The following is a 13,922-nucleotide window of genomic DNA, read 5'->3' as shown; positions in this document are numbered from 1 at the left end:
AATAAGCTTCTAGTCTTTGCCCAGGGACTCTGTGTGCACTGTGTTGGACCATGCCTTCAACATTTAGCTACATAGTTCAGAACTCTTAGATTTCACTTCCTGACTGTGCAATACCTCAGTTCACCAGACTTGAAAGCTCAGGACCTTCTCAGATCTGAGCATTCACATAGCCCTTGGCATGTATACAGCCTTACACATGCATATGGACTTTTAGGGTCCTAGGAATCTATCAGAACTTTTCAAGGTCCCCAACAGACATCTGCTTCTCCAACTTTTTCTGTAAAGCCTTTTGATTAACTTGTGGTTTGCACTGAGATCTACTGCCCAAGGCAGCCAAGATGTTCAACAGGTTCCTCTGATGTTTTTCAGCAAATGTCCCCAGGGAAAAGACTGTTCAAAGTAATGAGTTCTTAATAAGGACAAATAAAGACAGCCTTGGAAGAGAGTTCTTCCAAAATCACCAAATAGGTCAAATGGTGACAATCATGGGAGAATGGGAGTTTGAAGGAGCTCCAAGTCCATCTTGCCCCTTCCACAGGCTGCCAGGTTGCTGGTTTTCAAGGCTAATGCAGAGCTAAGGGGTGGGGTGGGACTAGGGATAATGCAACTTTAAATGCCCTAAGGCTTATTCTTTTTACCAAGATTCAGCCATTTTTATGAGTGAATGCTCCCCAAATTGCTGCAAGCCTTTGCTTAGTTTCCAGAGTTCTGAAAAAATTTATTTTACCAGTGTTCTCAGTACTTTTTTGGATGAGAGAATTTTCAGAAGTCCTTTCTTGTATTGTCACTGATGTCACTTCTGTTTGCTTTTGTCTTTGAAAACTTGAGAACTACAATTTTTTATTTGTGTGCTACTATTAAGGGGAAAAAAGTCATTTTGTGTTCTAGCATTATTATATAGATTTGTTCTAGCGTTGTTATATAGATATAATCTATATATATTCTATAGATTTTTTTTTTTTTACAAATGATTGTTTTAGCAGAATCTTATTAGAAATCAGGAAGCTGTTGCAAAAGAAATGAGAGAAGATACAGATGCCTACAGACGAAAAGTGGATCTTGAAGAACATATGTTTCATAAACTGATAGAAACCGGTCAAACTCAGAACCAAAAAACTCACAAGGTAAAAATATGGCAAATCTAGCATATAGAGGGGGGAGGAATCCCCATCTGTCATCCCTTTATGAATTTATTTTTTCCCTGCCCCCATCGGTCATCCTTTCAAAAGAAGAAATTCACAATCGAGCTCTGTGAAGTTGAGTTTTTTTTTTTTTAAAGATTTATTTTTATTTATTTATGATAGTCACAGAGAGAGAGAGGCAGAGACACAGGCAGAGGGAGAAGCAGGCTCCATGCACCGGGAGCCGGACGTGGGATTCGATCCCGGGTTTCCAGGATCGTGCCCTGGGCCAAAGGCAGGCGCCAAACCGCTGCGCCACCCAGGGATCCCTGTGAAGTTGAGTTAATTCATTTCTTTGCTTCAGTTATCACAATTCCTAGAATCTCACATTATTTTTACAGGTCACTCACTTCACTGCCAGACATAAACATGTATCTTTTATAGTCTTTGAGAATTTTAAGACTTAGAAGAAAATACAAGGGGAATAGTAACGTTATAAATACAAACCCACTGTGTTAATGTCTCAGAAATTGTCCCTGAGTAGATTAGTTACAAAACATCAGGTCTTTGCCTGGTATATATAAGCCAGCATTTCCAAAGTATATTCTGTAGAATATTAATAACTATGACACAATAAAATGGGGAGTGGCAATAAGTATTAGAGGTGCTTTGGGTTTTTTGTTTTTTAAAGGTTTTATTTATTTATTTGAGAGAAAGTGAGAGAAAGCACAGGTGAGGGGGAGAGGGAACGGAGAGGGAGAAGCAGCCTCCTCGCCTAGCAGGGAGCCCTACAAGAGGCTTCATCCCAGAACCCTAAGATTATGACCTGAGCCGAAGGCAGATGCTCAACTGACTGAGCCACATAGGCACCCCAGCAGTGCTGTTTAAAGTTAGGGCTTTTTTTCCTGCCAAATTTGAGGATATGATACATTGTGAATCTTTAAGGAAATTTCCCAAACTTATTTTGTAGAATTTCTGTGGAGTACCCTTTCAGAAATGCTGGCTTACATGAATTGAAATAGAATTTGAGAACTTCCGGAAAGAACTTTCTCTATTATCCAGTTAACAAAATTCTAAATGAGTCTGTAGCAAGGCCTGGCCCTGGTCCAAAGCCAGGACTAGTGTAATGTTTCCCTACCTTCTGTTCAATAACAGTCCCTTAGGTGATCCCACTGGAATAGCCTACCATTTATTTTTCCTTATAGGCTTTTGTCCACAGTGTAAGAATGGGCTCTTCTGACTCCTTTTCAAAAGGTTGAAACATGGAAATTGTTTAATCCCCCTTATTACCTAACCTTGAAATTCTCAACCTTAACTATACATTAGAATTATCTTTGTAAAAAAGTTTTAATATCCTGCCACCCCAGAGATTGATATAATTGGTTTGTGCTGGGTCCTAGATACTCAGCACCCAGTTTCTTTTAAACACTGTGAGGTGATTCTAATATGCAGCCAAGGTTACAAACAGGTACGGGAGGGGTGTCTGGGTGGCTCAGTCAGTTAAGTGTTTGACTCTTGGTTTCAGCTCACATGATCCCTGGGTCATGAGATCAAGCCCCACTTTGGGCTCCATGCTCAGTGAAGAGTCTGCTTAAGATTCTCTCTCTCCTTCTGTCTCCCTGCCACGCTCTTTCTCTCCCTCTCTCTCTCTCAAATAAATAAATCCTAAAAAAAAAAAAAAGTTCCCCTAGACACTTGGATGCATTGAATGGATATACTGTATTTTATATATAATCTGACCTTGTTTCTGAAATTTGTAAATATTTCTTAGTTAATTGAAGAAAATTTGGCAAAAGCTGAGCAAGCGTGTCTAAATGCAGACTGGCGAATTCAAGCTTTACATAAACAAAGATGTGATGATCTGCAGCGAAGTGAGTGTTACCAGGAAGTGGCCAGACTCCTTCGGGAAAACAGACGGAAAGAAACAGAAGTATTAAACTCAATGATGGGGGAGGAAGCTAAAAAGGTAAGAACTATGTCACAAATTTTTTGTTATCATTTGAGTTTTGAAATATTACATCATCAAATGATAAAAACATCAAACCAGATAAATTTGGATAAATAAGATCTTAAAAATAATCTAGTTTTAATAGGTTATTTACAGAGAAGAAATCTAACATGATACCTGAAAATGACTAGGCATTACATTAGTGCCTCTCAACTTCTCAGCTTCCTGCAGTGGATTTGTTCTGGCTGATGGGATAATATTACTAACATTACCAAATTTTTTTTTTTTAAGATTTTATTTATTGATTCGAGAGAGGCAGAGACATAGGCAGAGGGAGAAACAGGTTCCATGCAGGGAACCTGATGTGGAACTCAACCCCAGAACCCCAGGATCACGCCCTGAGCCAAAGGCAGATGCTCAACCACTGAGCCACCCAGGCATCCCTAACATTACCTAATTCTTGATTATTAAAATGTTGACGATTTTTAAAGTTAGGAATTATATGTAGCTGCTACTAACAAAAGCCAAACTAATAGTGATGCAAGATGGAAGTGTTTTACTTTTTCACATGAAAGAAGTCTGGAGGTAGGAAGTCGAGAGTTGCTTTCCTGACTCCAAGGTCATTAGGGAAAGTGGCCCCTTCAGTCTTTCTGTGTTGCTTCCTTTCCTGGTATACAATTGTCTTTCTCAGGGATAGCTTACCGTCCCAATATGACTGCTGCACTTCCAGTGATCACATATGCATTCCAGCAGCAAGAAGAAAGTAGGGCAGACGTATAAAGGTCCAACTCCCAGCTGAGACAACTCTATAATTCCTTTCCAGAAGTCCCATGTCACATTTCTAGCCACAATTTGCCTGCGAAGGATGTTGGGAAATACGGTATTTTTAGCAGGGAGCATCATCATCCCAAATAAATTTAGAGTTCTTTTCCCATAAAAGAATTAGAGAATGGATTTTGAGGAGGAGCCTAAGAGTTTATGTCATGTTACACAAATGTGTCCTTTGGTTGATCCCGTGAGCAGCTCTGGCACCCACGCTCTACAGATCTTACCGCAGACACAGCAGGCCTCCCTGAGGACACTGAAGAGCTAGGGAGAAATCAGGAGGTAGATAACTGGCTGGGGTGCGTTCCTTTTCAGGCTGCTCTATTGTGATGTCTACTCTGAAAGCTTTTTATAATATATTTCCTTCAAGTCACTACTCCTTTTCATGTTCCTGCTACCCCATCTGAGGGGTACATGGCCCTGTCTGAGAACACTTTGAGTCAAGGACAGGGAGCAGTGGGGGTGATGCCCCCTGAGGCTGTTCTCCTCAGGAAAGTTATGGTGGAGGTCCATGTCTTCAAGGGTTGCTGACATCAGCTCTAGAGTGTGCCAGATTCGATGCTGCTCTTTGTTGAGTAAAATGGTATAGATGAGAGTAGACTCAGAATCACTGTGAGGGGTTTCCCTGTTTTACAAAGATCCTCCTTTGTATCTGGTATCCTTGGTCCTCAACCTGAGGATCCTGAGGATCCTCCCCTCCTCCTCAGTAACAGGAAAGAACTGGATTTCTGTGGTCCTTCCTAGCCCTAATGATTCTTTAAAGTTCTGTTATTTTCTGCTTTAGCAATTCTATAACATAAAAATCGTATGTGTGTTTGCATAGAAGAGCTGCAGCATGGAACACTGACGAACTTTAGGGGTTGTATGATATCTTAAAGGGATTATTGTAATTGCCCTTGAGCTAATTTTGAGATAATCCTTTTCTCACTGTAGGAAAGAGAAAGCAAGGGTTAATAGAAATTCCTTGACTTCCCCGTGGTTGGTGTGAATACCAGAACTGGGCAAAGAATTCATTCTCTGCACATTGTAGATTTTAATATTAAGGGATAGCATTCAAATTAAGTAAGACCATTGTCATGAATTTTAAAAAGCCGCTTAATCTCTTAAGATTTGACATTTGAAATGTATTGAAATGACTTGTTATTCCAAAGACAGGAGACACCTATCTGTACGATTTGGCACCCTGAAGCCCTGAGTGCTACCTGAGAAGTGCCTCTGTCTTTTAGGGTCTTCAGCAGTCCTGGGCAAAGACAGGCACTCAAGTTACCCTGAAACCAAACAGATCCTACATGCCATGGACTCCAAAGGAAGTGAAGTAAACAGAAAGGGCTTATTCCACTGTAGGAACTGACATTACCCCAATTTTTGGTGATTTTTATTTTCTCTCATTTATCTGCATATAGTGGCAAGAAGCTGAAGAAAAAGACTTCCATTTGAAATCAGAAAAGAAAGCTTCAGCTCTCTCAGATGCATCTAGAAAGTGGTTTCTACAGAAAGAGATAAACGATGCTTTAGAACATGCTGAACATCCATATACTAAAGGTGAGTATCCATGAGTGCCTTTCTTTTCTTGATAGTACAGATTCATTCATTTGATGTGATCTGCTGTCATGAATAAATCCCTGAGGTGTAGTTTATTCAAATTATTTCTTAGCTAAAAGGTGATCACTAGTCACCATTTCTTTAGTTGCTGGGGCTTGTTTTAAAAACAAACAAAATAGCTCCAATCAAGAAAAATCTCTCAACCATTCTGTACAATTCTGTTTTATTTCATGGATTTATTTCTTGCCATCTCCTTAATCTAGCGGAATCTCATTTATTCCCAAAGTGCTATTTCTAATTTATTTTGGTAAAAATTTGTGCTTTGCCAATAGCTGGTCCTCAAAACAGTAAAGTAGCACAAGGAAACTTAGTATAACTATTAGGTTTTGGTGTGAGGCTATCAACTGAAAACCTAAATTACTTAGAATTTTAAAATAAAGATATAGTGAACCTTTTTTTACTACGTTTTGTATTCCATCTTTTTTTTTTTTTTTTTAGATTTTTTTATTTATTTATTTATTTATTTATTTATTTATTTATTTATTTATTTATTCATTCATTCATGAAAGACACAGAGGCAGAGGCAGAGGCAGAGAGAGAAGCAGGCTCTATGCAGGAAGCCAAATGTGGGACTCAATCCCAGGACTCCAGGATCACGACCTGAGCCAAAGGCAGACGCTCAACCACTGAGCCACCCAGGCATCCATGTTCTGTTCCCATCTTTTATAATGTATATGGATTACTTTTTTTAGAAACTGTCTTACTGATAAATAATTCACAAGCACAAGCTATTTGATTTACCTATTTGAAGTATATAATTTTATGGTATTATACTGCCATATGTAAAAAATATATATATTTGGGGTCTTCTCACCATGCTACCTCGATTTTTTTAACTTTCCTAAATTTCACCAATGAGAGATAATTTGGTTAATAATCATCCATTTTTCAAAAGGCAAATGTGTAAGGATTTTTCATTTTCTTAATCAGGGTATATAAATGAAATCAGAGTCATTTGCTCTTACCACTAGGAGATAATCAGCTGTAATTAGGAAAATGGCATTTTGATTATAGGCACTCAGGATTGGTTTGTCACTCGGGGCCTAGAATGGAGGCATCAGGAAGTAGAAAGCAGATTAGAGTGTGCCAATGATGGGTCATTTATTTAAAATTTTAATAAGAACGGGGTGCACCTAGATGGCTCCATTGGGTTAAGCGTCTGACTCTTGACTTTTGCTCAGGTCATTATCTCAGAGCCATGGGATCGAGCCCTGCATCAGACACTATGCTCAGCATGGAGTCTGCTTGAGATTCTCTCCCTTGCTTTCTGCCCTCCCCCCCCTATTCATTCTCTCTCTTGCTCTCTCTCTCAAATAAATAAATCTTTAAAAATAAGTAAAATTTTTGCTTAATGTCAAATCTTTGTTAGCAGTGAAAAGGAAATTCTTAGTATTTTCTAGAAAACAGAACCTTCTGGACAATGTGAATGGCCCTTGCTACCCCTAAAATCCCATGTCCATAAACTTAAAATTGTAGCTGAATAGCTAATGTCCTATAAAATGATATTTAGCGCAGAGTTTTAAATGGGCAAAGGATTTGAATATACATTTCTCCAAGGAAGATAAACATGGCCACGGTACACACAGGAAAAGATATTTATCTTCATCAGTTAATAGGACAATATAAACCAAACCACGATGAGGAAAAAAATTTAAAAATACAAAAACAGGGGCACCTGGGTAGGTGGCTCAGTCAATTAAGCATCTGCCTTTGGCTCAGGCATGATCTCAGGGTCCTGGGATCAAGCCCCGCGTCAGCTCCCAGCTTAGCGAGGAATCTGCTTCTCCCCCTGCTTATGTGCTTTTCTCTCTCTCACTCTCTCTCTCAAATGAATAGTAAATAAAATCTTTTAAAAAAAATTTTTTTTTAATAAATAAATACAAATAAAAAAACAATGAGATACTATTTCATACTCACTAGTGTGACAATAATCAAACATAGCAAGTGTTGACAAGGATCAGAAAGAAATGGGAACAGTGCTGATGGGAGTATAAAATGGCAGCCACTTTGGGAAATAGTCTGGTGGTTACTCAGTAGGTTAAACCTAGAGTGGCTGTATGACCCAGCAGATGCACTTGTAGGTGTGTACCTAAGAGACTCAGAAATGTGTTCATACAAAAACCTGGACAGGAATGTGCATAGCATCGTTACTAGTAATAGCTGAAAAGTATAAATAACTTGAATATACATCAAACGAGGAATGGATCAACAAAATCTAGCCTGTCCATATGATGGAAATTTATTTAGCAATAAAAAGAAATTAAGTACAAATTTATGTTGTAAAATGGGTAAACCTTGAAAACTTTGCTAAGTTTAAGGAGCCAGATATAAAGGAATACATATCATTTGATTTTCACGGGGGTCAGGAGGGTACTACTAATGGATGTAGAGGACTTGGGGGGACGGAAATGTTCTAGAATTAGTGGTGATGGTTGCACAACTCTGAATACACTGAGAACACTGAACTGTGCATTTTAACAGAGTGAATTTTATGGCACGTGGATTATATCTCAATAAAACTGTTACTTTTAAAAAAAAGACGTTAGTAAATGCTGTTATCATGTGGGGCCATTGGACCAGGTTTTTAATCACTAAAAGAAAGGGACGGACTTGGAGCAACAGGGAGCACACTTCAGAGGGAGGACTGCATGATGCGTGCGGTGCAGGATCCCCAATTGGGTGGCAGGGGCGCACTGGATCCTAGTCCCAGCTTTATAGTAAATGAACACAGAAGTTTAAAGATTAATTGGTTGGTTGGTTGATTGATTTGAGAGAGAGAACACAAGCAGTGGGGAGGGGCAGAAGGAGAGAGAGAGAGAAGTGGACTCCCCGCTGAGGATGGAGCCCCATGTGGGCTTGATCCCAGGACCCAGAGACCATGACTTGAACCCAAGGCAGACACCCCAACCCAACTGAGCCACCCAGGTCCCCCAAACACAAGAGTTTAAATAAATGATGCTAGAGGATCATTCCTCTATTCCTCAAATGATGCTAGGATTTATTCACAAATGGTGACTGGTCTTCAGTTTCCTCATTTGTAAAATGAGAGCATTATAGACCAGGTGATCTTTAATTTTGTTCCAGTGCACCTTTTTCTAGCCATTTATGGTTTGTGAACCTCTCTGAGACTCTTCCAGAAACATGCACATACAAATAGACACACAGAACTTTCCTTTATAATTGTTGTGGATTCACCAGCTTCAGCCTCCATGAACTCTGCTTGTACATGACAGAACTTGTTAGATGTGATTAATCAGCGGCCCGAAGTTGCCTGCTGTGGTGAGATGTTAGACCAGCTGGAGCAGAGAACGCGCGTGCAGGATAGTTAAAGATATCACTGGAAAGCTAGAGGATAGGGACCTTCAGTGCCAGGCTCAGGAAGTGGGCCACATCCTGTTTGCCTTCCTGGCTACACAGCAGAATGACCTGGAAACTCTACGGTGGGGCCTACCTCCTGGGTAAAGAAATTGGTACCTGGCATTAGAAGAAGGGAGGAATTTTAGTTTGTATCTTTGGTTCCTTTTGAATTTTGTGGTCCCCTTAATACAAATTCAGCAAATACATACTGATTTAAACTGATAAGAGTCACCTTTGGGGCTTTAAAATATATTACACTGGGGAATCCCTGAGTGACTCAGTGGTTTAGTGCCACCTTCAGCCCAAGGTGTGATCCTGGAGACCCGGGATCGAGTCCCACGTTGGGCTCCCTGCATGGAGCCTGCTTCTCCCTCTGCCTGTGTCTCTGCCTCTGTGTGTGTGTGTGTGTCTCATGAATAAATAAATAAAATCTTTAAAAAAATAAAATAAAATATATTACATTAAATGAAGAATAAGAAGTTGTATTCCAAAAGGTACAAGAAAGGAATTTTGAGTTTTTGCTTTATTCTTTATGTGTTCAAATGTGTTACTTCTAGCATTTTTTTTTAATTGCAGATTTTTAAAAACCCACATATTGAGGATCTCATCAACTGTGAATTAATGTGGTAGATCTAGGATAGAAGCTAGGAAGCTGGAGTTTTGTTTTAAAATTTCATAGGTGAATCTGCTCAGCCAGTGTTTAAAGCATGGCTATAGGCAAAGGGAACCATTCGGTGCTGGAACAGAGGTAATGTTTACACCATGGCCCTTGGGGGAGAAGTAAACAGCCAGGGGCAGGCTGGCTCTTGGAGAACAAATGAGAGACCAGGGACAGTGAGGTCTCAGATGTGGAAGGATCTAGGGAACCAGCATCTACTGTGTAAATCATCTGCAACATCGCAGTAGCGAATAGTGGTTTTACAGTTTATGCCAGGATATTACGGAGCTGGCGAGCTCACCACCTAATTCCATTTCTGCCAGTATTATATTTACAAGCTATGTCTCCTTATGTAAAATTGAATATGCCTTTTTTTTTTTTTTTAATTCTCTCATTAGAAACAGTTCTTTGGAGCAAATGCAGATTACATCTACTACCTCTGCCTCATGACAGCCCTTCAGATATTTGAAGATGACTCTTACGTTCCATTTCCCCACACCAGTTCAAATTAGTCATTTGGTAATCAGCCCCAAATAGTCTTAATGACTCATTGAGCTAAAACTGTGAGTTAAAACCATTAGCTAAAGCCCTCGAGATCAGGTAAAAAGCAGGCATCTTAATGAGTCAGTGTAACTCAGACTGTCTGGACCTGAGTCTTGGAGGCTTGGACTCCAGGGATGGGAGTAGAAAGGGACAGTCATGACTCTTGTTAGGATGAAAAATCAAAAAAAGATCTTAGTGTCTTACTGAAAAGCTGTAGGAGTTGGGGAACAGTGAAAACAGAGGTGAGGGGCCTGTATAACTTATGAGATGAGAATGATTGATTAAAAAATTGGGGAAGGTACCGTCGGTGCCGGAACCCTGCTCTGCTCGCTGTTCTGGAAGGTTTCAGGGGTAGCCAGCCTGCTTCTTGCTGATTCTCCCTTGCTCTCCGTTGCTGTGATGAGGCCCTGCCCTGTGGAAGCCACCGGGGATGGACTCGCTCATCAGTTTTTCATAATCTTTTCCAAGAAACATTTGGAATCTGTGTCCTAACGTCTCTATTTTTGAGTTCTTTGTTGGCTTTTTGTTTTAGCTAAAGGTGTTTTTAAAATATTTCACCAAAACTTCAGCTCTGAACTGCACTTAACCTGCCTTTAATGGGGACAGCACTCTTCTCAGAATAGAAGTCGGGCTTTTCATCCTTGGCAACTGTAATTTCCTAGGGACCATTTTGAATTAAGAAAGGCTTTCTGCTCACTCCTAACATCTTCTGTATCTCCTCACTTTTCTAACAGGAGTGCCCAGGTACCAAAATGGACAGGTCGTCTCCAGCTGTTTGTCTAGAACCTCGCAATTAAATGACATTTCGGAAGCAGATTCCTCAACATGTCGTAAGTTGATAAGCAATAAATATTTCTTCCAGCATTGAAAATTTAGCATTAAGGGCATTTGGGTGGCTCAATTGGTTGGGCGTCTGCCTTTGGCTCGAGTAAAGATCCCAGGATCCTGGGATCGAGTCCTGTGTTGGGCTCCCTGCTCGGCACAGTACCTGCTTCTCCCTCCCCACTCTGCTCGTGTTCTCTCTCACAGTCTCTCTCTCTCTCTCAAAAAAAAAATAAAATAAAATAATAATAATAATAATAATAAATATCTTTAATTTAAGCAAGGTTGTGACTTGAATTCTATTTGCAGCATGCTGATACCATTTTTCCAAGGCATTGATAATGGAAATCCTGAAATGGATGTAGCAAGATTCTCAGATTATCTAGCTGGGGTAAAAACTGGATCAGACCAAAACCAAGCAAAGAAAGTTTGCCAGATGGATGTCCCTGATGAGAACCAGCTGCAGGCTCCTGCAGAAGTCTGTCACTAACTAAAAAAAACTTTTTTTAAGATTTTATTTATTTATTCATGAGAGACACAGAGAGAGAGGGAGAGGCAGAGACACAGGCAGAGGGAGAAGCAGGCTCCATGCAGGGAGCCCGACACGGGACTCGATCCCAGCACTCCAGGATCACGCCCTGGGCCAAAGGCAGGCGCTAAACTACTGAGCCAACCAGGGATCCCCTGTCACTAACTAAATTAATGATACTCACAACTAGTTTTTACATCCTTGTGGAAAGAAAATCTGAGCGTTAGTTTTCAAAGCTATTACATGTTTGAATTTTCTGACTCTGTTCTTCTGGGTGGGCTCTGTCCAATAGCCACTGGAAACGTGGGTTTGCTCTGGGCGCCGTGATGGACTGCTGGGGCCACTAGCAGCCGGACTGCCAGACACTAATGGTTTCGTGGTGATTAGCTAACTTTTAATCCCTCCGCCTGATTCACTGGAAGTTTCTGTTTCTGTTTAGAGGGACAGGGTGGAAACATGATACAGAAATAGTCACGGCGTTAGCCCATCAAGGAGCTGACAGCTTTCCCAATAAAGTATTGATTTCTTTTTTAAAACAAGAGGGGACAAGAAACTCTTTTAGACTTTGATTTCAACTGACATTTTCAATTAAAACTATCGTATAGAAGAAGCGGCATTTAACGAGATGTTTTAAGTTCTCTTAGAAGAACAGATTCTTACACAAGTGTCTCTGAAGACAAGCTGTATAAGAACCTAAGAACCTAGAACAAGTCGGAGATTCCAGTGTTGTATATTTTTTGGCTGACTCATACTTTATATAAGTATAGATTCTGTGTTAGAATCAGAATTAAACCAAAAGTCAAATGAAAGCGTACGTGAGATTTTCAGCTGTTCTTTATTCTGACACGTCAGAACTTCACTTTTTAGTTATTAGATCATTCCAAATTAGAAACTAAGGTCAAGACATTTGGTAAGCTCAGGTGATTTAGCAGCAAAACAAAACACAAAAGTTGTATTCCTTTGGAGGAAAATCATAGTTTCAGAAATCGGAGCTGTTTGAATCTAGGTTTGAGAAAAGTGTATTTTTAAGATGCTTGCTTTTTTTTTTTCTCCCAGATTCCAGTGTTTACTAGGCCCTCAAACTCAGTATCAAATGGCTGTTGCACTTGGATACATTGTAACATTTTAATTGGACTCTCCCTGTGTTGGCCACTATTAAAACCATTTGATTTATTTATTTTCGTTTAGTCATTGGGAAAGTAGTCTTGGTGTACTTTTCTAAATATTAATTTTGGCGGCTTGGAATGCTTTTTCTCATTATCATTAAGCCTCCTGGTGAGGAAACTTATTGTTGCAAAGAACTCACTCATCCTCTCTGGGACAAGATTTGTTCCTAATTTAAAAGATTGTCTGTATCCCCCAGATTTAAAAAAAAAAAAAAGTGCTAACTAACCAAAAGCAAGTACATTCTCTGACAGCATTCAACAAATTTATTCAACAAATAAATATTTGGCTTGTAAATGGAACAATATAGGAAACAATAGATTAGGCTTTTCAAGAAATTTTTTTTGAATATTCATTTCATTATTGATTTCTGGCAACATATTTGCCTTTAAAATGCTGTATTGTTGCTAACATCAAAAATTAAAATTAAACTATTGTTAATTTTAAATTTTGTTTTCAAGCTTCTTTTAGTCAAAGAAGAATACAATGGGATACCACGGAACGGGATCTTATGGAGAGAGTGAGAAATCTTCGCCAGAGACTCACCGTCCAGGCTCGTAACAGATGTCAAACTCCCCACCTTTTGGTTACATAGATAGGGCTTGAGATAGTTGAAGAAATAACCTATTTTGCAATCAGTGACATGGATTTTACATTATTTATTTTATACCCCTAGAGAGGTCCACCTTTTGTATAGAAAAATGTATGTATAAAAATTATGTGTACTATTTTGTTCTGATGCTTTTTGGCTTGTAAATGACTCCTTGTATTTTTCATAATAAAATTTTTGAAGCTCTTAAAACTTGTGTTAGGCTCTTTCAGGTTGCAAGGACCAGCGTAAACCTCTGACTTTAGCTGATGAGAGTTTATTTTAAAGATAATTGGAGAGGGGCGCCTGGGTGGCTCAGTTGGTTAAGGATCTGCCTCTGGCTCAGGTCATGATCTCAGGGTCTTGGGATCGAGTCCCAGGTCAGGCTCCCTGCTCTGCAGGGTGTCAGCTTCTCCCTCTGCCACTCCAACTGCTTGTGTTCTCTCTTTCTAATAAATAAAATCTTAATAAAATAAAATAAATAAATGGAGAAACACAGAAAATCATCTTACAAACCTTGCAGCCAGAACTGCGGGAGAAGTCAGCAGGACATCTAGAGCACCAGCAGTGTACACTGTGGCCGTCTGTCCCCCAGCACCAGGGTCTCCTCTTCCCCAGTGGGCGCCCCCTGCTCCTAACACTGGTGTGTGTCTCTGTCTCTGCTTCTCCAGACAGCTCTGCTCTCCCGCTCTGGCCCTTTGCTCCACAGCAGGGCTCCTCACAATTTCCATTATCTTGGGTAATTATTTCCAGAACCTTCCCTG

The 13,922-nt window shown here is 39.9% G+C and overlaps 1 protein-coding gene across 5 annotated transcripts in view; it reads left to right on the top strand.

Moving 5' to 3' along the window:
* The window catches only part of TBC1D31 (TBC1 domain family member 31), a 69,357-nt gene extending 55,990 nt beyond the window's left edge, over window positions 1-13,367 (top strand). For 3 of the 5 annotated variants that reach the window (XM_041769595.1, XM_041769592.1, XM_041769596.1), the window contains 5 exons: window positions 981-1,124; window positions 2,893-3,087; window positions 5,298-5,436; window positions 10,789-10,884; window positions 13,031-13,367. In XM_041769595.1, coding sequence (XP_041625529.1) covers window positions 981-1,124; window positions 2,893-3,087; window positions 5,298-5,436; window positions 10,789-10,884; window positions 13,031-13,164 — 708 coding nt within the window. In that variant the 3' untranslated portion in view covers window positions 13,165-13,367. The remainder of the gene's footprint in view (window positions 1-980; window positions 1,125-2,892; window positions 3,088-5,297; window positions 5,437-10,788; window positions 10,885-13,030) is intronic. The other 2 variants (XM_041769593.1, XM_041769597.1) reach the window with 1 other exon arrangement.
* The last annotated feature ends 555 nt before the right edge of the window (window positions 13,368-13,922 follow it).

This window comes from Vulpes lagopus, chromosome 9, assembly GCF_018345385.1.
Source record: "Vulpes lagopus strain Blue_001 chromosome 9, ASM1834538v1, whole genome shotgun sequence".
In the NCBI taxonomy this organism is placed as follows: domain Eukaryota; kingdom Metazoa; phylum Chordata; class Mammalia; order Carnivora; family Canidae; genus Vulpes; species Vulpes lagopus.
This window is presented reverse-complemented; position numbering and strand designations above follow the sequence as displayed.